At 36.5% G+C, this 24,618-nt stretch overlaps 1 protein-coding gene across 1 annotated transcript in view; it reads right to left on the bottom strand.

Moving 5' to 3' along the window:
• Window positions 1–24,301, bottom strand: part of LOC123554294 (E3 ubiquitin-protein ligase PPP1R11-like) — a 49,876-nt gene extending 25,575 nt beyond the window's left edge. Inside the window, exon 1 of the mRNA XM_045344344.2 lies at window positions 24,143–24,301. Within this exon, the coding sequence (XP_045200279.2) occupies window positions 24,143–24,199 (57 nt within the window). The 5' untranslated portion in view covers window positions 24,200–24,301. The remainder of the gene's footprint in view (window positions 1–24,142) is intronic.
• Window positions 24,302–24,618: the final 317 nt, after the last annotated feature.

Raw genomic sequence — 24,618 nt, 5'->3', positions numbered from 1 at the left:
CTTAACCAAGAAATCTGATATTTTCTAAGTACAAAAGGGGCCATAAATCTTGCAAAATAAAAGATGGAGTTATGTTTCTTGCTATACAGGGTCAGCTTATGATGGTGAACAAGTATTCCAAGTTTCAAAGCAATAGCTTTGATAGTTTAGGAGAAAAGCTGACCTAAACATAAAACTTAACCAAGCAACGCCGACGCCGACGCAGACGCCGACAACCGCTCAAGTTATGACAATAACTCATCATTTTTTTTCAAAAAATCAGATGAGCTAATAAATGATACATATTGTATATTTATAATAAATACATTATAGATAATAAATTTAACAATTAAGTAATACAATATACTGTTAAATATTTAATGTTATAATAAAACGTTGACCGCGATGGTCCCTCGCGTGAACACTGCGAATCCTCGCGGCCGTCCACCATGAACCGCTGCGATCATGACCGCGAGGGCCGACGGGTGTCCGGCCATCGCGACTGTACACCCAATTTTTTTTACCCGCGAGGGTCGAAGGGTTTTTGAAGGTGCCGCGCTGGCTGTACTGTATATGAGACTTAGTTATATACCTTTCGTTTACGGAATTGTGCATATTGTCATAATATTTACTTTTTTCTGTAGAACAATAGAAACAGTGGCACTTTTCTCATTACAGGTAAACGTCATTGGCAATTTTCGTGTTTGAGAAAAACAGTTTTGGAGTGAGACGAATATGAATTTTTTGTTCGAATTCAAATAGACAGAGTCTGTTATCATTTTACACCCTCTTGCATATTTTATTAACTGTCACAGCAGTCTTCAAGTGCCATGTGGTGGCCGAAAAAAAGTCTCCCTTTATTTGGTCTCAGACTTTGTTGTTTATTTTTTCTCTGGTCCTTCGGGATCCTGGAGTCATCTCAGTGTTGTTTATTTTTTCTCTGGTCCTTCGGGATCCTGGAGTCATCTCAGTGTTGTTTATTTTTTTCTCTAGTCCTTCGGGATCCTGGAGGCATCTCAGTGTTGTTTATTTTTTTCTCTGGTCCTTCGGGATCCCAGAGTCAATCCAATGTTTCTACATACTGTATTGTAAAGTGAAGTTCTGCCTTATGGTAGGTTTTGTTGGGGTGGGGTTGGTGGGTGAGGGATGCTGCACATTTTATTACCCCTATGCTATTATCAGTTTACATGTTAGTGTTCTGTGTACTTAGAAGGTTTTATTAACTATTTCAATAGCAGTCGTTAAATAAGTTTAACATTTGGGTAGTTACACTCTTAGAAAATTCAAATGTCTTTAAAATATCCATCATATCAAAATTGTTTGTTTTTATGAAAAATTTATATTTGACCATACTAATATACTGGTGAAAATTAATATAGGTCTACACATTTGTATACTTATAAATGGCTTTTGCTTCTGGAGTAAACAAAACATGATGAAACAAAAATATTAATCTGCATGAGAAGTCTTTTGCAGTGATGTCAGGTAAGCACCATAAATTCTCCAAGGATATTTTAGTCACAGACCATTCCACGCGGTACCAAGTAGTATGTATAAGCTGCATAAGGCAATATTTCTTCATCGTAATTGTGTATCTTTGACGTTATATCTCTGACATAATATGTATCTGACATCATATATCTCTGACGTAATGTATCTTCGATGTTATGTATTTTTGACGCAATTATATCGCAATTATATCCAGTCAGCGCTGTTACTTGTCGTGGTGCATCTAATTGTCGTCCCTACGTTTTTCGTGTTCCTGTCATCTTCCAGTTCGTCAGAAGGCCACATTCTTGTAGAACTAATACTACATAATAATAATGTGCCATATATGGTAAGGACAGAACAATGATGGGAACATGTTAGGTAAATATGTATAAACAGAAAAATGTAAAAATTCCTTGTGCAGGAATATTGCAGGAAAACTAGTCAGACACTATTTCTTGCATAGTCTTTACCTGAAATAGACAAGAAACAAGAGTTGTCTCCATAGGATGACACATGCCCCCGATGGCACTTTGAATGAATAGTTATGGCCAATGTTAGAGTTTAGGACCTTTGACCTAAGGAGCTGGGTCTTGCGCGCGACATGTCATCTTACTGTGTCACACATTCATGCATAGTTATTTTAAAATCCATGCATGAATGACAAAGATATGGACTGGACATGCCCATCAATGCACTATCATGAAAAATGACCTTTAACGTCTAAGTGTGACCTTGACCTTTGAGCTATGGACCTGGGTCTTGCGTGCAACACGTCGTCTTACTGTGGTACACATTCATGCCAAGTTATTTGAAAATTCATCCATCGTTGACAAAAATATGGATGGACACGCCCATCAATGCACTATCCTTTAATGTCTAAGTGTGACCTTGACCTTTGAGCTAGGAACCTGGGTCATGCGCGTGACAAGTCGTCTTACTGTGGTACACATTCATGCCAAGTTATTTGAAAATCCATCCATTGATGACAAAGATATGCGCCAGACACGCCAATCAATGCACTATCCTTTAACGTCTAAGTGTGACCTTGACCTTTGAGCTACGGACCTGGGTCTTGCGCATGACACGTCGTCTTACTGTGGTACACATTCATGCCAAGTTATTTGAAAATCCATCCATCGATGTCAAAGATATGGACCAGACACGCCCATCAATGCACTATCCTTTAATGTCTAAGTGTGACCTTGACCTTTGAGCTAGGGACCTGGGTCTTGCACGCGACACGTCGTCTTACTGTGGTACACATTCACGCCAAGTTATTTGAAAATCCATCCATCGATGACAAAGATATGGACTGGACACGAAAATTGCGGACAGACCGACAGACAGACGGTTCAAAAACTATATGCCTCCCTTCGGGGGCATAAAAACATTCAAAATTTGTACTCAATACTTCTAAAGACCACTCAAACTTTTCACCCAACATATCATTTTACATTAATAATTCCTCAATAAAAATAATTACTGAAATATTTGCAATTTGTAGTTTGCACAAATATATAGAAATGTTCATTGATCATTAAACCTTAAGCACTGGACCTTTACTTTTAACAAGAGGACCATGATGGTCCTGAATCGCTCACCTCTTCCCACATGATCCAGTTTTGAGTATGACGTCGTTTTTTCTATTAACTGACATAGTGACCTCGTTTTTGAGCTCATGTGACCCAGTTTTGAACTTGACCTATATATTATCAAGATAAAAATTCTGACCAATTTTCATGAAGATCCATTGAAAAATATGGTCTCTAGAGAGGTCACAAGGTTTTTCTATTATTTGACTTATTGACCTAGTTTTTTAAGGCACGTGACCCAGTTGCAAACTTGACCTAAATATCATCAAGGTGAACATTCTGACAAATTTTCATGAAGATCCATTCAAGGGTATGGCCTCTAGAGAGGTCACAAGGTTTTTCTATTTCAAGACCTACTGACCTAGTTTTTGATCGCAGTTGACCCAGTTTCAAACTTGACCTAGATATCATCAAGATAAACATTCAGACCAACTTTCATACAGATCCCATGAAAAATATGGCCTCTACAGAGGTCACAACGTTTTTTCATTATTTGACCTACTGACCTAGTTTTTGAAGGCATGTGACCCACTTTCGAACTTGACCTAGATATCATCAAGGTGAACATTCTGACCAATTTTTATGGAGATCCATTCATAAGTATGGCCTCTAGAGAGGTCACAAGGTTTTTCTTTTTTTAGACCTACTGACCTAGTTTTTGACCGCATATGACCCTGTTTCGAACTTGGCCTAGATATCATCAAGATGAACATTCAGACCAACTTTCATGAAGATCCATTGAAAAATATGGCCTTTAGAGAGGTCAGAAGGTTTTTCTATTATTTGACCTACTGACCTAGTTTTTCATGGCACTTGACCCACTTTCAAACTTGACCTAGATATCATCAAGATGAACATTCAGACCAACTTTCATACAGATCCCATGGAAAATATGGCCTCTAGAGAGGTCACAAGGTTTTTCTATTATTTGACCTGCTGACCTAGTTTTTGATGGCATGTGACCCACTTTCGAACTTGACTTAGATATCATCAAGGTGAACATTCTGACAAATTTTCATGAAGATTTCATGAAATATATGGCCTCAAAAGAGGTCACAAGGTTTTTCTATTTTTAGACCTACTGACCTAGTTTTTGACCGCATGTGACCCAGTTTCGAACCTGACCTAGATATCATCAAGATGAACATTCAAACCAACTTTCATACAGATCCCATGAAAAATATGGCCTTTAGAGAGGTCACAAGATTTTTCTATTATTTGACCTACTGACCTAGTTTTTGATGGCACATGACCCAGTTTCGAACCTGACCTAGATATCATCAAGGTGAACGTTCTGACCAATTTTCATGAAGATCTTGTGAAATATATGGCCTCTAGAAAGGTCACAAGGCTTTTCTATTTTTAGACCTACTGACCTAGTTTTTGACCGCATGTGACCCAGTTTCGAAAATGACTTAGATATCATCAAGATGAACATTCAGACCAACTTTCATGCAGATCCCATGAAAAATATTGCCTTTAGAGAGGTCACAAAGATTTTCTATTAGTTGACCTACTGACCTAGTTTTTGACCGCACGTGACCCAGTTTCGAACTTGACCTAGATATCATCAAGGTGAACGCTCTGACCAACTTTCATGAAGATCTTGTGAAATATATGGACTCTAGAGAGGTCACAAGGTTTTTCTATTTTTAGACCTACTGACCTAGTTTTTGACCGCATGTGACCCAGTTTCAAACTTGACCTAGATATCATCAAGACGAACATTCAGACCAACTTTCATACAGATCCCATGAAAAATATGGCCTTTAGAGAGGTCACAAGGTTTTTCTATTATTTGACCTACTGACCTAGTTTTTGATGGCACGTGACCATGTTTTGAACTTGACCTAGATATCATCAAGGTGAACGTTCTGACCAACTTTCATGAAGATCTTGTGAAATATATGGCCTCCAGAGAGGTCACAAGGTTTTTCTATTTTAAGACCTACTGACCTAGTTTTTGACCACACGTGACCCAGTTTCAAACTTGACCTAGATATCATCAAGATGAACATTCTGACTAATTTTCATGAAGATCCATTGAAAATTATGGCCTCTAGAGAGGTCACAAGGTTTTTCTATTTTTAGACCTACTGACCTAGTTTTTGAAGGCATGTGACCCAGTTTCCAACTTGACCTAGATATCGTCAAGGTGAACATTCTGACCAACTTTCATAAAGATCCCATGAAAAATGTGACCTCTCGAGTGGTCACAAGCAAAAGTTTACGGACGCACAGAAGGACGACGGACACCGCGCGATCACAAAAGCTCACCTTGTCACTTTGTGACAGGTGAGCTAAAAACATCAAAAGAGAACCTATGTACACTACATGGAAAAGTTGTGCACTTAAAATCTATAATGCAGACGTTTTCGAACCAAACAGAATTTTATATGGACAGTTTTTACTGGCAATAAAAATTTGTTACTAAACAGAATGTTTTTAATTTTATAATAAATTTTAAGTCGTTATTGCAAATAAAAATAGAAACCTATCAACTTACCTCTAGAATAATCTTTTAATTTTTGCCAAATTGCGAACAAAGATAAACAGTTAGGTTTTAAAAACATCAAAAGAGAACCTATGTACACTACATGGAAAAGTTGTGCACTTAAAATCTATAATGCAGACGTTTTCGAACCAAACAGAATGACAACATATAACTGTTGGGTATTGTTAGTATAGGAACACAAAATTGCAATAAAAAGAAATTTAACTATTAAAGTACAAAAATATACAAGTCATGTTACGTGTAGGCTGTACCTACAAAATATACAAGAGCTGTCACAGGAGACAGCGCGCTCGACTATTTCAATGCTGGATAGTGAAACTGGGTACATCTGAGGAAGCTGGAGCTGTCACTGGAGTGTTTAATGACTCCAATGGTGGATGAAAATATTGGACAATAGCTTGAGTCTGTATCAAAAATATTAAGTAAATAATAGAGATAAAGCATTAAAACATTAAATAAGTATAATTCTAAGCAAAAAGGGGGCATAATTCATAAAATATTGGTGCAAGAGTTACATTTGTATGCACCTTGTGTTATATGATGTGGGCAACGAAGTGGAACAACTAGTTCAAGTCTGAATCAAATCCATTTGGTAATAACTGAGATATAGTGAAAATGCATCAAAATTAACCTTAAATTCGAAGTAAAAGGGGGCATAATTCATAAACAAGAGGGCCATGAAGGCCCTGTATCGCTCACCTGACCTATTGACCTAAAGATCATCAAGATTAACATTCTGACCAAGTTTCATTAAGATATGGTCATAAATGTGGCCTCTAGAGTGTTAACTAGCTTTTCCTTTGATCTGACCCGGTGACCTAGTTTTTGATCCCACATGACCCAGATTCAAACTTGACCTAAAGATCATCAAGATTAACATTCTGACTAAGTTTTATGAAAATAAAGTCATAAATGTGGCCTCTAGAGTGTTAACAAGCTTTTCCTTTGATTTGACCAAGTGACCTAGTTTTTGACCCCACCTGACCCAGATTTGAACTTGACCTAAAAATCATCAAGATTAACATTCTAACCAAGTTTCATTAAGATATGGTCATAAATATGACCTCTAGAGTGTTCACTAGATTTTCCTTTGATTTGACCTAGTGACCTAGTTTTTGATCCTACATGACCCAGATTCAAACTGGACCTAAAGATCATCAAGATTAACATTCTGACCAATTTTCATGAAGATACAGTCATAAATATGGCCTCTACAGTGTTAACAAGCTTTTCCTTTGATTTGATCTGGTGACCTAGTTTTTGACCCCAGATGACCCAATATTGAACTCATCCATTTTTAGATTTTATTGAGGGTAACATTCTGACCAAGTTTCATTAAGATTGGGCCAAAACTGTGACCTCTAGAGTGTTAACAAGCTTTTCCTTTGACTTGACCACCTGGTGACCTAGTTTTTGACCCCAGATGACCCAATATCGAACTTGTCCAAGATTTTATTGAGGGTAACATTCTTACCAAGTTTCATTAAGATTGGATCAAAATTGTGACCTCTAGAATGTTAACAGTCAAATTGTTGACGACAGACGGAAGACGACGGAAGACGGACACAGGGCGATCACAAAAGCTCACCTTGAGCACTTCGTGCTCAGGTGAGCTAAAAATTGGTGCCAGAGTTATGCACCTTGTGTCATATGATGTGAGTGATAAGGTGGAACAACTAATTTAAGTTTGGATCAAATCCATTTAGTAATAACTGAGATACAGTGAAAATGCATCAAAACTTTAACCTGAAAATTAAGTAAAAAGCGGGGATAATTCATGAAATATTGGTGCAAGAGTTATGCACTTTGTGTCATGTGAGGTGGGTGACAATATGGAACAACTGCTTCAAGTATGAATCAAATCCATTCAGTAATAACTGAGATAATAGTGAAAATGCATCAAAATTAACCTTAATTTCTAAGTAAAAGGGGACATAATTCGTGTGAAATTGGTGCCAGAGTTATGCATCTTGTGTCATATAATGTGAGTGATAAGGTGGAACAACTATTTTAATTCTGAATCAAATCCATTTAGTAATGACTGAAATAGAGTGGAAGTGCATCAAAACTTTAGCCTGAAATTTTAAGTAAAAAGGGGGATAATTCATGAAATACTGGTCATATTGTCATATGATATGAGTGATGAAGCTAAACAACTATTTTAAGTTTGATTCAAATCCATTTAGTAATAACTGAGATAGCGTGAAAGTGCATCAAAACTTTAACCAGAGCTGTTATATTTCGATCTTCTCAGATCGTTCAGCACGACTTTTATGTCGTGTTACTGGTACTGTTTAGTTTCTCAGCATGAACATTTCGGCCTGGGTGGTTCCAATACTCCCACTTTCATAGTTTTGGGTATTGTTTAATCACCCCTTGGATATGGTGCCTGCTTTTTAATTTTGTCTTTTGGCAGTTCCTGTGATATGCAGGCTCCATAACCTCAGATCCCCTATCTAAATTCCAGTTTGTTTAGTTCTGCTTATTGTTTTCTCATTTTGGGCAAACCCATTATTTTAACTGGGGACCATACGCCGCTTTTCATGGAATTACACGCTAGTGTAGCATTGAAGGTTCCATGTGCACCGCCGTATGAACACATATGCAGATGTCTCTAAATTGTTTTTTGTACTTTTAGCATGTGTAAATGTTGAGTTCTGCTCAACCCGGGGCTAGAGGGCGTGGACGGTAGCATGCATTTTAACTACCGTCCATGAACAGGCTCAATCAAACCGAGCCTGCAACATTTTCGTTTTTGTTGTGTTGAGCGACCTGTGGAGTTTCCACTTTTTCTATTTTATGAATGAAATACATTTGAAATACAGTGTAATTTCTAACTTTGCTTTTAGCGCAGGACCGACCTCCCATGCAAGTTACACGTGTAACATTATAGATCCATTTAGATTTGTAAAAAAGCCTATAGTTTTAGTCTGTAATCATAAATCTAAGTAAAAGTTAATATTATTTATAAAAGATATTCAAGTTATCAGAGTAATTTCCAGATTTTCAGTTAGCGCAGGGCACCGCACACATATCTTGTGCAGCTACAAAATATAAAATTTTGTTTACGTTTTGATGAAAATTAGGCCTATCCTTTATTCAATTGATTTTGTACTATAAAATAATAATAATATAGATAAGATCTGTAAGAATTTTCTTTTAATTCTGTGACTTTTTTATTTCATCTTTTATCTTAGACATGTTGAGAGATATGCTCCCGTTGGTAAAAAGAATACTATTGTGAAATTTCAAGATATTTCAATATGATAACAAGAGCACCGCCATGCCGGTGCTGACGCTCATCTGATTTTTTTTGTATTATAGAAATATTGTCCTACCCATGATTTTCTAAGTCTAAAAAGGGCCATCATTCTTGCAAAAAGCAGGATAGAGTTATGTTTCTTGATGTACAGTGTCCACTTATGATGGTGAAAAACTGTTGCAAGTTTTAAAGCAATAGCTTTGATAGTTTATGAGAAAAGTTGACTTAAACATAATATTCAACCAAGAAAATGATTTTTCTAAGTCCAAAAGGGGCAATAATTACAGCAGAAAGCAGGATGGAGTTATGTTGCTTGCTTTACAGGGTCAGCTTATGATGGTGAACAAGTGTTGCAAGTTTCAAAGCGATAGTTTAAGAGAAAAAGTTGACCTAAACATAAAACTTAACCAAGAAATCTGATATTTTCTAAGTCCAAAAGGGGCCATAAATCTTGCAAAAAGCAGGATGGAGTTATGTTTCTTGCTGTACAGGGTCAGCTTATGATGGTGAACAAGTGTTGCAAGTTTTAAAGCAATAGCTTTGATAGTTTAGGATAAAAGCTGACCTAAACATAAAACTTAACCAATAAAACTGATTTTCTAAGTCCAAAAGGGGCAATAATTCTTGCAAAAAGCAAGATGGAGTTATGTTTCTTGATGTACAGGGTCTGCTTATGATGGTGAACAAGTATTCCAAGTTTCAAAGCAATAGCTTTGATAGTTTAGGAGAAAAGTTGACCTAAACATAAAACTTAACCAAGAAATCTGATATTTTCTAAGTACAAAAGGGGCCATAAATCTTGCAAAAAGCAAGATGGAGTTATGTTTCTTGCTATACCGGGTCAGCTTATGATGGTGAACCATTATTCCAAGTTTCAAAGCAATAGCTTTGATAGTTTAGGAGAAAAGCTGACCTAAACATAAAACTTAACCAGGCAACGCCGACGCAGACGCCGACGCCGACAACCGCTTAAGTGATGACAATAACTCATTTTTTTTCCAAAAAATCAGATGAGCTAAAAATGATATTTTGCTAAGTGTGTGCTCGGGTGAAGTAGAAAATTATAAAAATAGCCTAAAACATACCAGAGGAAGACGTGTGCAAGCTGGAGGAAATCACACCTTCACGCATGTTTGGGTTTTATTGCATCTTGTATAAGATCGGAGGTATTGAAACCTGGTGACCGACTGCCGTGAATTTACTGATGTAGAAACAAATTTATGACACATAATTTAAGTATCAAGATATTCAGCATTTGACATCTATATTTATTAATAAACTGACCAACTGCATGATTTATCAAACACGAAATGCAAATTTCTGATACATAAAATTACATTTGTTATCTGCGCTGCGCATTTGGTAAATCGCGCAGGTTAAATTTATCCTGCGCAACGATTGGTAAATCGTTGCGTATATAACCAATGTACAAAAATTTGTTATATGCGCTGTGCGTTTGGTAAATAGCGCAGATCGGTTATTTGTGCTCAACATATACATTATTGAAAAGAAAAAATTACAGGCTTTCTATGTATGTATTTCTTTTTTTGATCCGTCACTTTATTATAACATAATTTCCCGCCCGACAGATCCCATTGGGTGTTATTTACGATAAGAAGAGGACGGTGCTAACAAATTCTTTTCCTTTTCTAGTTTGTACTCGGAGGCGGATATTGACAAGTCAAAAATATATAACGATATCCAACTCTCGAGTACAATTATTTGGACTACAGACATACAGTAAATGACAAGTCTGTAAAATCGGTCTTCCTTGCAGTAAAAAATTGAGACTACCTTTCAAGATGCCGATCTATTTATTTTAATACGGGAAAATCGAAGGTTTTTCCGTCTATAGATAATGTGTACGTGTATATGTCAAAGTAAACCTATATACCGTTCAACTTGGGAATTTGTTCTATACCTTCACCATTTTCGTTGTTGTTGTTTTTACCCATAATTCCCGGAACTGCTGCCATGCTTGCGCAATAAATAATTTTCAGGACGATATTTCATAAAATAAAATTGCTTATGAACGATCCGGGGCCGCATTATCAAAACAAATTATTCTATGTAGTTGAAAATTTGCGGTATCAACAGAAATCGGTGTTATTCGGGTTTCTTCATGTAACGAGTTTATGGATGTTTCAAGCGGCCCGCTTTTTGTTACCAATCTTGAATTATGATGTAAGCTACATTACAGCACTGTTTGAATAACATAATCATCGTTGATTTATGTTTTTTAGTGTAGAAAAGCCAATAATTTAAAAAATGTCAAAGTAAAACGAATTTAGACACACTGCCCTAACAAAATTGATTTATATACATAATTTTATCACACAATTGTGTCACAATTCACCGTGGTTCAGTGGTTAGCACACATATTTTCCATGCGCGAGGTCAGAGTTCGAATCTCGAAAAATGCCTGAAATTTTTGATTGTTTTTTCGCTAAGGCCCATTTTTTTTTATTGATATTTATCACATTTTTTTGCAATTATTGGAACAGAAATCAATAATGAGTATAGTTAACCAATGTTCTGTCTGTAAATTTTTGCTTATCTCCCCTCCCTTCCACAGTCTTTCACATACATTGGCATTTGCAAGTACTTTCTCAAAAAATTAATTCATTTTTACACTTGGAAAAATTTTGGCTATAAACTTGAGAGGCACAAACTACGATATCTATCAAGCTAAGAAATTATTCTTAATCATATTCAAAAAATGGCCCCAGACTTTAAGGAGTTAGGTAAATTAAATTGGATTTCTTGAATTTCTACCAAGAGTGTTTGTGTAATAGATAAAATTCTGGTCAAGAACTGTCTGGAATGAATTTGAAATAAGAACTTTACATGTAAATGGTTGTTTGTCATTCCCACATACATGAGTTTTACCATAGCTGTACCATAATTTGTCCTAAAAGAGTGTCATTAATTTTTGACAATAATGACATTTTAAAGAATTGAAATAGTCAGTGTTTAAGATAGCAGGATTATATAAGTTCCGGCATCTATACTAAAAAGAATATCAGAAGAACATGAAGTTGAATGTGATGTTACGCAGGCATAATGTGTAAATTGTTGTTTTTATTTTTTTGTTTTTAGAAACTATTTATAACAAATGAACTGAAAAGAATATGTGCATTCCCAAATTCAGAAATTTGTATTAGAGAAACAAATTGATAGCAAAGGCATGACCGTTGAGGTGCATAGGGCCAAGTGTAGGTAATTACCGAAGAGGGTAATACTGAACAGTTTTAAAACTAAGTACGTAATTGGCGGCCTACTGGTACTGATGATAAACCCGGACAGATGATAAAGTCGACCACCTTGGAATTATCTGATTGTGATCGGTTATTTATACAATGGAACACACAATCTAATAGCAACCACTTACAACACCAACTGGTGTAAACAAAAACAAAATTGGTAATATTCTGTATAAATCAATGACTTACATTTATCTGTATAATAAAATATTTATCCAAAACTACTGGGGAAGAGGGTGTTTTTTACGCATGCTCACTGTAAACACATAAAGGCCTGACAATGGGTCACTTCTGAATGACAGTTGCACCATATATAATACTATGAGGAAAATTTTGTAAATGGCAAAGTGGTCGAATTTATCAATGTTTGTAGAGTCCCCATTTTACATACCCCGGCCGGTAGGCCTAGCTAGGTCTTTCCAGCCCTCACTTTGAGTGAGTTAAAATTTGCTTACTAAATATAAATTTGAATTATGTAAAGTTTTCAGCAAATGTTAAGCATTATTTTGATACAAATAAATGATAACAATTTGCAGAAATAAAAAAAGTGACAGGTAGTGTAAAAATCCCTCATCTGTCTGGGTTTATGCAACAGTTTCGTTTTTGTCGTATTGAGCGACCTGTTAAGTTTCCACTTTTCTCTATGGAAGTGGCTAGGTAGCCGGTTCCGGCTACCTAGACCTTTAGTCTATGTAGCCGGTTCCGGCTACCTAGACTAAAGGTCTAGGTAGCCGGCTCTATATGTACATGTATACATGTCGTATATGAACATGTAAGTCAAGCTAGCCGTCTTTGATAAACTGTATTACAAAGGATTATCACATTATTTAAATAAATTACATTTTTTGTGATTTGTTATTTAATATTAGTTATTTACCTGTTCATTTCGCCGTATCTACGTATTCATACCATATCAGCTGATATTTTGTTATGTTATTAACAAATAATAAGAGTGTTTTTATCGTCATCGGCGTGTTTTTAAATTCTTAAAATAAGTTTTTTTAATGATTTGTAGTTTGTTATGCACAAATGTATATTATTTTTTGTTTTGATAGATGATGTCAATGGGCGATATCGGTCAGTTAACTCCCCTGATTAAACAGGTGCGCTTATGTGTGGCGCTACATGCGAATAGGTCCTAGAATTGATTACACTATACATATCGTTATTCAGTCGCTGTCACTTCAAAATATTAGTAGATTTGAAAAGTATCTGACAATGTCATCAAAATTCAGCTGTTCATTACTTGAGCAATTGAGGAAAGAGCTTTATGATATTTATTGATAGTCTATACTTGAGATTTGCTGTAAGGTCTGTTTTTAAGTGCATTTTCCAGGCGTCAGTTTATCTATGGACTGTATTATTGTTATATTTGTAAATCGTGAAATAAATGCTTTTATTTAGATTTTAAGTATATTTTCAATATTGAAATGCCCTCCTTTGAAAATCCTTAAACAATTATCATTGTGCAAGTATTCAGACTATATATTCTTTAAATAAGGATCAGTAGTATATATTCCTAAAGTTACAACTTAATCGGAAAGATCTGTATACACAGTTTAATGCAGTTAGGTGTTGAATAATATAGAAATTATAATAATAATTACTGTAAAATGTTCGAACGTATGCTCTTTTGATAAGATGTCCATCAGCCCAGTTAATTATTACAGCCGTTTTCTTATGTATTTCATGAAAATATCATCAATGAGGCATAAATGATCTCTATTTTCAAATTGATATACCTCTATTAACTTCAATTTATGGTGCAGCCTCTTTAATATTCAGTCAATGCCCACGTAAAGTGAAATATAAACTTCCAATAAATGGTCATTGATTCAATCTCTTAATTGTTCACTGTGGGTTTGACACAGTACTTTATGGGGAAGTTGTCACTCGCATATTTGTCTTGAGATATCACCCTAACAATTAGTTTAAATATTGTTAATGAACATTGTTAATCAACAACAAGAGATCACAGAGTGATCTTGGCGCCCACCAATGTGCCATTTTTGAGTGTTCCAAATTTCAAGACTTACTGACTAGCTCAAGGTCAAATTTCATTTCCGTACACAACACTGTGCATGTGGTCCAAATTAGAAAGCTGTAGCTTGAGAAATGTGAAAGTAGGTCACTAGATCAATCTTAAGGTCAAAGTTTAATTCGGTACACAAAACTATGCAAGTGGTCCAAATTTGAAGGCTGTAGCTTGAGAAATGTGAAAGTAGGTCACTAGGTCAAAATCAAGGTCAAATTTTATTTTGGAATACAGAACTATGCATGTGGTCCAAATTTGAAGCCTGTACCTTCAAAAATGTGAAAGTAGGTCACTAGGTCAATGTAAAGGTTAAAGTTTGTTTCGGTACATAAAACCATGCATGTGGTCCAAATTTGAAGGCTGTAGCTTGAGAAATGTGAAAGTAGGTCACTGGGTCAAAATCAATGTCAAATTTCATTTCGGAACACGAAATTATGCATGTGGTCCAAATTTGAAGCCTGTACCTTCAAAAATGTGAAAGTAGGTCACTAGGTCAATGTCAAGGTCAAAGTTTATATCAGTGCACAAAACTATGCATGTGGTCCAAATTTGAAGGTTGTAGCTACAGAAATGTGAAAGTAGGTCACAAGGTCAAAATCAAGGTCAACTCATGTCAAGGTTCATCTTGCCACTCAAAACCATACATGTGGTCCAAATTTGAATGTTGTAGGTTATTGACAAGAAGTTTTAAAAAGCTTTTCCCTATATAAGTCTATATGAACCATGTGACCCCAGGGCGGGGCCATATTTGACCCTAGGGGGATAATTTTAACAAACTTGGTAGAGAACCACCAGGCGATGCTACATTACAATATCAAAGCCCTAGGCTTTGTGGTTTGGACAAGAAGATTTTCAAAGTTTTTCCCTATATAAGTCTATGTAAACCATGTGACCCTCGGGGCGGGGCCATATTTGACCCTAGGGGGATAATTTGAACAATCTTAGTAGAAGACCACTAGATGATGTCACATACAAAATATCAAAGCCCTAGGCCCTGTGGTTTTGGACAAGAGGTTTTTCAAAGTTTTTCCCTATATAAGTCTATATAAACCATGTGACCCCCGGGCGGGGCCATATTAGACCCCAGGGAAATAATTTCAATCATCTTGGTAGAGGACCACTAGATGATGCTTCATACCAAATATCAAAGCCCTAGGCTCTGTGGTTTTGGCCAAGAAGGTTTTCAAAGTTTTTCCCTCTATAAATCTATGTAAATTATAGAAATAAACAAAGGGCCATAACTTACTAAAAATTTGTTGAACCATTCTGATTTTCAGGGGGACACAACTAGGGTACCAATACATCATTCTGACAAAGTTTGGTCAAAATCCCCCTGGTAGTTTCTGAGGAGATGCGATAACGAGAAATTGTTAACGGAAGGACTGACGGACGGACGGAAGGACGCCGGACCACGGACGCAGAGTGATTTGAATAGCCCACCATCTGATGATGGTGGGCTAAAAACACTGACAATGTGTACACATTTATTTCTTAACTATAGAAAACAAACTAGAAATGTATAACAAGACTGTCAAAGTTTAAATCTTTATTTAATAAAATCACTCAGGCCATAGAGTTTTAGAAACCGAAAAACAAAATCTGAGATCTATTAGACATTATTCCAAAATGTTAAAACTATTAAGAAAACTTATTATACACATTACATTAGTATCAGACTGTCAAATATTATCACCCAAGTGGGAGCAGGAAGTGTTAAGTCTGTTTCAATTACATACTCTTGAACCCCCTAGAGTTAACAGGACACATGACATGCACATTTTTATGATAACAATCAGTATGCAGTCAGTGGATAGGTAATTTTGTGCAAACTTAATATATCCTGAGTAATCACTGTCCTTTTGAAACAAAGCATCCATACAGGGGTAAAATTTAGCAATATTTTCAGCTAGCTAAATTAGCAAGCCCCACTTCTAAAATAAATGCCAATAATATTTCAGTATATATACTGGCCAGCATTTTAAAATGATGAAAATTATACAAGGCTTTAAATTTTATGTTAAAAACAGAAGAAACAGCTATCCAAATAGATGATACTGAAAAATTACATAAATATATCTATTTAAATAATTTAATTACTTTTTTAGTCAGCTATAAAACGCGTGAAAGGTTAACAAAAGAGTTTAAACTCTATGATAAAAGCCGAGAGTACACCACATGATAGGACCTATTCGCCCGTAGCGACACCTATTAAATCATTTGGGAAGATAACTCGCCGAATGCTGCTATTGTAGGCGATCCTTTAGAATTAGATCTTTTGATATGTAATTATTTTTCATATTTAGTAGTGTTGTAAAATCGGTTTCAAAACAAAATCGATGATCGAATCGAATCTGAACAGCTATTTCGATTCACAATCGCAGCGTTCGACACTAACGGTGTCCTGGGATCCCGAGGACACCAAACATCCGCAAGGGATCCTAAAGTTCACAATTTCGGTGTTCCGACGGGACTCTTGATTTTCAGATAAAATATGATTCTAAAAAAATGAAATTCCCCAGTCTTGTTCGCTCAAACATCGGTCTTTTGCTTCAGTTGACCCGAGGTCCCGGGTTTTGAACCGCGAAAATCGAGAAAAACTCGTATTTTACCCGCATAAATTACGGCACTTGCGTTGGCTTGACTCGCGGAAATTTATTTAGATGCGTTCCAAGTTCGATAGTTCTGCCCCCTGTCAATCAAAATCCCAGTGAATTTCAATATTGTTCGCAGGCACAAGCGGAAATATGGCAGTAGGCGGAGTGTCGTATGTTAATTAGCTACCGACAGATGTCAGTCACGCCACGCGCCAAATGACACATGCTTATCTCGCGGTTTGTATTTAGTACAATATGCCTTGTCATTATCAAAGGTGTTTATTGATCAATGTTTACAAGTTAATTGATAAACAATGCAGCCTTAGATTATCGTGTTTGTACCATTATTTTGTGTGCTCGATACGATTACATGAGCCGGTCGGCCGTTACGGTCTATAACAAATTTGTATCATAGCTCGGTGTTTTTTCTTAACAAATTTGGTGCAGGTAATTCGTATACTCTGAGTACAGGGTGCGGTAACTAAAAGTGTGCAGGTATTTAATACCCGCACGCTAGTTACCGCACTGTTGGAAAGAAAAGTATGCCAGCGTGTCTGGAACAGTAGACAGCGAAGTGTATTTATTGATTTTCTGCTCCTCTAGCATTGGTTTATTTTACCTGGGCTTTACACATTTGTAAAGCAAGGATTTTAAGTACTCACTGAACTGCTGTATATGGCAATCTGGAACGCCTACAACTACCATATATGGATGGCTATGATACAAAACAGAAAGAACATTAAAACTCTCGGGTAAACGACAAATCGTTTACCCTCGAGTTTCAATGCTCTTTCTATTACTTATTATCATTGCCGAGGCTTTGTTTGGGCAAAACAAATTAAATAAGCAGAAATTATACGTGGTATGATGAGAAAATAAAGTTAAAACAGTTATCTTTTCAAGAACTTTAACTGTTACTTCTGTTTTCTAGACCGACATTTTCGAACATTTTTATCATTTCTTACAAGATTTTTCTAGTACAAACTAAAATAAAAAGCCAATAAAACGTCTGCATTTACGAAAAATATGATCACTGTTGCCAAAGCAGCTCTTATTTAGAAGAATTTGCTGATAATAAAAGCATGCAAACACTAAACCCCACCCACTTTTAGGCAATGTGCAAAATAAAACACCTAAAATATGAAATGTTTAAGAAAATCTGTTATGACCAATGTACTAGTTTTAGATAAAGTATGTTGGAGTTGCATTAATAAGGCCTAAAAAATCTTTGTATCTGGTAACATGCTCAAAAAATTAGGGTAGGTAGGTCGGAACATTTTTTTTTTTTGAACTTTTTTTATTTAAGGGAGACTTTTCAGAATTTTTTTTTTATGTAAAAAAAATGATTATAAATAAGGGGGTTATAAGAGGGAATGAACTAGGCGGCATACATTTAGACGAACTACAACAAATCGCAGAGGAGTGCGATGGTAGTGAAGATGAGGGGGAAGAGGACTTGGACAGAAATGACATTATTCTTTTACAGCAAAAGTCATACAAGCTATTGTTGTCATTGGAAAAATTGTTAAAATGGAAATAAAGTGGAAATAAAATACATGTAGGCCTAGTACTGTAAACAGTTGTGTTTGTTAGATTTTAGTTTTTTCATGTTCTAACCACATTTTGTTATCAGGGACTCCTAATTTTCAGCAGGGATTCCTAAATTTCCCAGCAGGTATTCCTTCTGGATACCTGGCAAAAAAGTTAGTGTCGAACGCTGAATCGATTATATAATCGAAAGTAAAAGCATTCAGACTTACCTATAATTATACTCTTATTATAGATTCCACTTAGGCAATACATTTCAGATAATTTCATGCATGTTTTGTTAGTCCTTTAAAGAAAGAAGGTTTACAACAGAATCCAAGAAATATTCAAAAATAATTTTAATTGGTAGATTCTTAGTTCCTTGGCTTGATAAGATAAACATAAAACAAGACAGTTCAAGACTATTTCAAAATAAGGTTGACAAATTGACAGACACAGAGAGGTACATCGGGATCATTGTTTAATAATTCACAAAGTCCATACGAATTATGAAGGGTTCGAATAGTTTGGGTACGAAAACATACCTTTGTTCACATATGATTTTCAGCAGAGTTTGCAAATAACAGATTGCATGTTGAGGTTTTCTTTAATAGGTGGTCCTTGTTTTGTTTTTTCGAAGCCAAAATAAGCCCACACAGTTGATCAAACTTTTCCTGGAAAGGGAAATATTTCGGTGTCCGCATTGACACTTTTTTCTGCCATTTTAACGTGTGAGAGTGACGTCCCTTGCGGTTTAATTAACGAAATGTATGAAAATAATGGATATATGGAATGAACGGAAAGGGATCAATTGCGCGAAAAGCGCTAGCGACATCGATTTCAGAACTCCAACATCGATAGTCGGCAGCCGCAATGATTATTCGATCTAACTCGATCATCGTTTCATCATTAATATTAAGTATACGCTGCCTTTTAAAGAATAAAAAGGTTGTATAGTCAAACAAACAATTATAATGAAACAATCAAGATTACTGACTAATAAACAAATTGGCGGAGAAATTATGTAGTAATTAGATAATTATAGAAGCACATAGAGGTGAGAATGTGATGATCACTTACAATTATCACTTTAAATAGGAAAACGAAAGGAACAAACGACGGTGTGTTCAGTAGAGCCGCCTCATTTAATGTACGTTGATGCTCTTTGTTTTTGGCCCCCATTTTTTAAACTGTTTGTTTTGTTTTATATTAAGAATGAATTACGTTATCTCAAATATCTATCAAGTAAGTTTTAACATAATGAAATGTCGGCCGATATGATAGGAGTGTGTAACTATGGCGAAATAATTGTTTAAACACAAATACTAAATAATAAATCACAAGAAATGCAATTCATTTAAGTAATATAATGATCCTTTATAATACAGATTATTAAAGCCGACTACCATGACTTCTATTTTCATAAACAATATGAATATATAGAACCAGCTACCTAGACCTTTAGTCTAGGTAGCCGGAACCGGCTACGTAGACTAATGGTCTAGGTAGCCGGAACCGGCTACCTAGTCACTGCCTTTCTCTATTTTATCATCAGTACCAGTATGGGTGCATTTTGGGACTAGATTCTGTGCACCCAAATATCACTATTATCTTTAACTCATGAACACTATTTTCCATTGTCTGTCTAGTCTTGACACATTTGAAGAAATGATTAGATCTACGTTCATTTAAACAAAACTTTTTAAAACATTTTCCTTTGAACATTATTTTTTATAACAAGAGCAAAACCATCAGGCTTACTGTCAGAAAATATCAGAAAGAACAATTTATGCAGGAAAAAAGAAAGAATCCGTATCACTATGACTAGGTTTTCCCGTCAGATAGGCAGCGCCTAATTTCATATTAGCCTGTTATGCTGTAGTTTCGATCCCCTTAACACTTCCTTCTGCGCATGCGCATTAACAAAGACATGTGCGAGGGTCAAAATTAGGTCAAAGTATATTTTGGGCATTCCTCCAAAGATATAAACAGCTTAAAACACAAAGAAATGTAAAATACATAAATTACGCACACATAAAACCAACCATGTCATCGGTCTGAATCACTAAAAAGCTTTCGTGTTAATTTGCACCCTCTGAATGCATATGTGTAGAAAGTCTTGTTTAATGTGAAACAAGAGCTGTCTCCATAGGATGACATATGCCCCCGATGGCACTTTGAATGAGTAGTTATGGCCGATGTTAGAGTTTAGGACCTTTGACCTACGGAGCTGGGTCTTGCGCGCGACACGTCGTGTTACTGTGCCACACATTCATGCGTAGTTATTTTAAAATCCATGCATGAATGACAAAGATATGGACCAGACTTGCCCATCAATGCACTATCATGAAAAATGACCTTTAACGTCTAATTGTGACCTTGACCTTTGAGCTACGACCCTGGGTCTTGCGCGCGACACGTCGTCTTACTGTGGTGCACATTCATGCCAAGTTATTTGAAAATCCATCAATGGTTGACAAAGATATGGACCGGACACGCCCATCAATGCACTATCCTTTAATGTCTAAGTGTGACCTTGACCTTTGAGCTATGGACCTGGGTCTTGCGCGCGACACGTCGTCTTACTGTGGTACACATTCATGCCAAGTTATTTGAAAATCCATCCATCGATGACAAAGATATGGACCGGACACGCCCATCCATGCACTATCCTTTAATGTCTAAGTGTGACCTTGACCTTTGAGCTACGGACCTGGGTCTTGCGCGCGACACGTCGTCTTACTGTGGTACACATTCATGCCAAGTTATTTGAAAATCCATCCATCGATGACAAAGATATGGACCGGACACGCCCATCAATGCACTATCCTTTAATGTCAAAGTGTGACCTTGACCTTTGAGCTACGGACCTGGGTCTTGCGCGCGACACGTCGTCTTACTGTGGTACACATTCATGCCAAGTTATTTGAAAATCCATCCATCAATGACAAAGATATGGACCGGACACGAAAATTGCGGACAGACTGACAGACGGTTCAAAAACTATATGCCTCCCTTCGGAGGCATAAAAATAGTATTTACCGCACAGTTCACTTTGTCCAATCCACCCTGAAGCCACTTGTATGTAGAATTGTAAAATAACGATGTACAAACTGGAAAGTGTAACTTTTTAAAAACACATGTCAACTGGATGATTAGTTTCTGGATGAAGAAATTAGTTTTAGGCACTGCAGCCTTATTTCGTTTGACCTTCTATAATTTGACCTTCTATAAGACACCAATTAGTTGGTTAAAAAATCAAAAATCTACATCTACATCTACATCTTTCACCCAACCGTCGATTTCCGACTATCACTGGGCGGCGCTGTCAGAGAAACAGTTGTTAAAGAACTGATATGTTACAATGTTAAAAGAATAAAAGCTAAAAAAGACAGTATGCTACAGTTAAAATGGGACAGAGGCAACAGAATTACATACTGACCACCGCCAGCCTCTCTCTAAAGATACTGAGACTGGGGCTAGATTTAACATAAGTTGGTAGGGAGTTCCAGAGTCGGATGGTCCTAGGGAAGTAGGAGTTAGAAAAGTACTGAGTGTGAGACATGGGGATTAAGTAATTTAGGTTTCTAGTTGGAATAAGATGAGATTGGTTGACTGCAACTGTCTGGGTCCTTATTTTATAAAACATTACTAATGAATTGTGTAACCTTCTATATTGGAGTGTATTCCATTCTAAGGTTTTCAGCATTTGTGTAACACTAATGGTGTAACTGTAGTCATACATGACGTACCTAGCAGCTGACCTTTGGACATTTTCGACTTTGCTAGTGAGGGTTTTTTGCCAAGGATGCCAGACGCTTGAACAGTACTCAAGTTGAGAGCGGACATAGGTGCTATAGGCAGCAATTTGACCTTTTTATTATCAGTTTTGACATTTCGTTGTATGAAGCGAAGAGTGGAAGTTGCTTTGGAAGTGATATTGTCAATGTGTTTGGACCAGTTTAGATCTTTGGAAATGGTTATGCCTAAGTATTTAGCTGCCTCACAAGTTTTTAACTCTATGTTGTGAAGTTTGTAGGGGTAGACTACAGGATTTTTCTTTCTAAAAATTCTAAGGACTTCACACTTGTCTGGGTTGAACTCCATGGACCATGTCTTCTCCCAGGTTTCTAAGCTAATGAGGTCTTGTTGCAGAGATATACTATCTGAAATGGAGTTGATGGTAAGGTATATTATGGTGTCATCTGCAAACATTCTTGCGTTACATTTGACGGAATCTGGTAAGTCATTGATATATACCAGGAAGAGACATGGCCCAAGAACAGACCCCTGGGGAACTCCAGACAGTACAGGAAGTTCACTGGAGAAATGACCATCAACAGCGACTTTCTGGGAGCGGTTGGACAGGAAAGATTTGACCCATTTGGTAATTTGTGGGTTGACACCAAGGCTTTGTAGTTTATAAATTAGTCTAATGTGATAGACCTTGTCAAACGCCTTGGAGAAGTCCATGACAATAACATCTGTTTGTTGACCCTGTTCAGTGTTATTGTAAAGTTCCTGAGTGAAATTAATGAGCTGAGTCTCACAACTGTGACCTGTTCTAAAGCCGTGCTGGAACTGGCTAAGTAGCTTATGCTTGTCAAAATAGGTCATAAGATTGGAAACAACAATGTGTTCAAGGAGTTTGGAAGCAATGCAAGTTAGGGAAATTGGGCGATAGTTACTAGGTTTAGACTTGGGACCTTTTTAAAATACGGGGGCTACGGTGGCTTTTTTCCAATCACTGGGTACTAGGCCAGATTCGAGAGATAACCTGTATATATGGGCAAGTACAGGAGCAATTTCATGGTGGAGTTCTTTTAGGATGCGTGGGGATAATTCATCAGGTCCTGAGGCTTTATGTGGGGATAGGCCATAGAGCAGTTTTTCCACACCTTCAGTGGTGACCTGGATTTTATTCATCATGGAGACTTGGGATGAGAGGACGTTGGAACATATATGCTTCAGACTAAGGGGCTGGGGAGGGGAAAAGACAGATTCAAATTGTTTGTTTAAGATAGTAGCCTTTTGGATGGGGTCTGTGTAGGTAAGACCATCTGATTTAAGGGGGGCAATGCCGACATTTTCTTTTTTGTTGTGCTTGATGAAGCTGTAAAACTTTTAAATACTGGCATTATGCAACAAAATGTATTATTATAAGATTCAAAGCAAAATCAAGAAATTTAGAGTCAAAAGAGCAGGTGCGCGGACAATTGCATGACACAACAACCCGCGAAATCGTCAGCCGCTCGCCTCATTTTGCATTAAAAATGGCGGACCAGTAAGTATGAATTTAACGGTAATTAAAATACAGGGTTTTTGAAAGGGAAGCAACTACTGGCTGAAAAATCAATACACACCTTCAAGAGTCCGGTGGCGTGGAAGAAACTTTAGCGAAAATTAAATGGAAACTACAACGATTTAATGGCAAATAATCGGGAATTTAGATGAAATTATGATCGAATATATACTGTGGCAACCTTTTATTTGATGATTTATCTGCTTTTTGCGCATATTGAGTGATAAGCTTAGGTAATTAAATCATCGACGTATCGAACGTAACCGGTACTTTACTGATGTCAGATGCGTCTCGTTCCTTATTTCGGAAAATGATAAGGGATCGAAACCACAGGAAGGGTCGAATTGACAAGACACTCTCTAGGCATTTAGCATTTTAGCTTATTTCAATTTGGGCTATTCCAGAAAATATCCGCACCCCTCTATGGAAGGCATTTCAACCCCCCAAAACCCCCCTTGGACACAACTCTAAAACACCCCCCTTGGACAAGCATAAGTAGGGAAAACACCCATAATGTGTGACTTTTCTTGACCTGCAAAACATAAAAGAAACGCTCAATTTCTTTGCCGTTACATCTTATACCTCTGCTTCAACAACTTGTGTGGTACTCGATACTGACGTAGTTGCCTCTGCCATCATCAACTATTATTACTTTAATCTCACATCTCATCAAAAAGTATAAAAATTCTGAAATTATATTTCACCGGAAGTTTCAACATAATCTAATGTATTTGACTTCCGTTAATCAGAATAGATATTTTTCATGAAAATTGTATGATAAAGGTATCAGAACACTAGTCTCAATCATGGTATAAATGAGTCATATTTCCAATTTATAAAAGTGAAGGTGATATTAATGATCCCCCAAACAAAATTTTTTTCTAATAAACACTATAAAAACACCTTATAAACACTATCAAAACCGCTTTTTTGGTGTTTGTTAGTGCGTTCAAAGAAGTATAAATTTTATAGCTCTTTGGTGCGTTCCATTAGTGACCCATTGAAACAATCAAGGTTGCAATGGATCGCTAACGGAACGTGTTCCATTAAATGGATCG

This window comes from Mercenaria mercenaria, chromosome 15, assembly GCF_021730395.1.
Source record: "Mercenaria mercenaria strain notata chromosome 15, MADL_Memer_1, whole genome shotgun sequence".
Classification (NCBI taxonomy): Eukaryota; Metazoa; Mollusca; class Bivalvia; order Venerida; family Veneridae; genus Mercenaria; species Mercenaria mercenaria.
The sequence above is the reverse complement of the archived record's forward strand: the minus strand, read 5'-3'. Positions and strand labels throughout refer to the sequence as shown.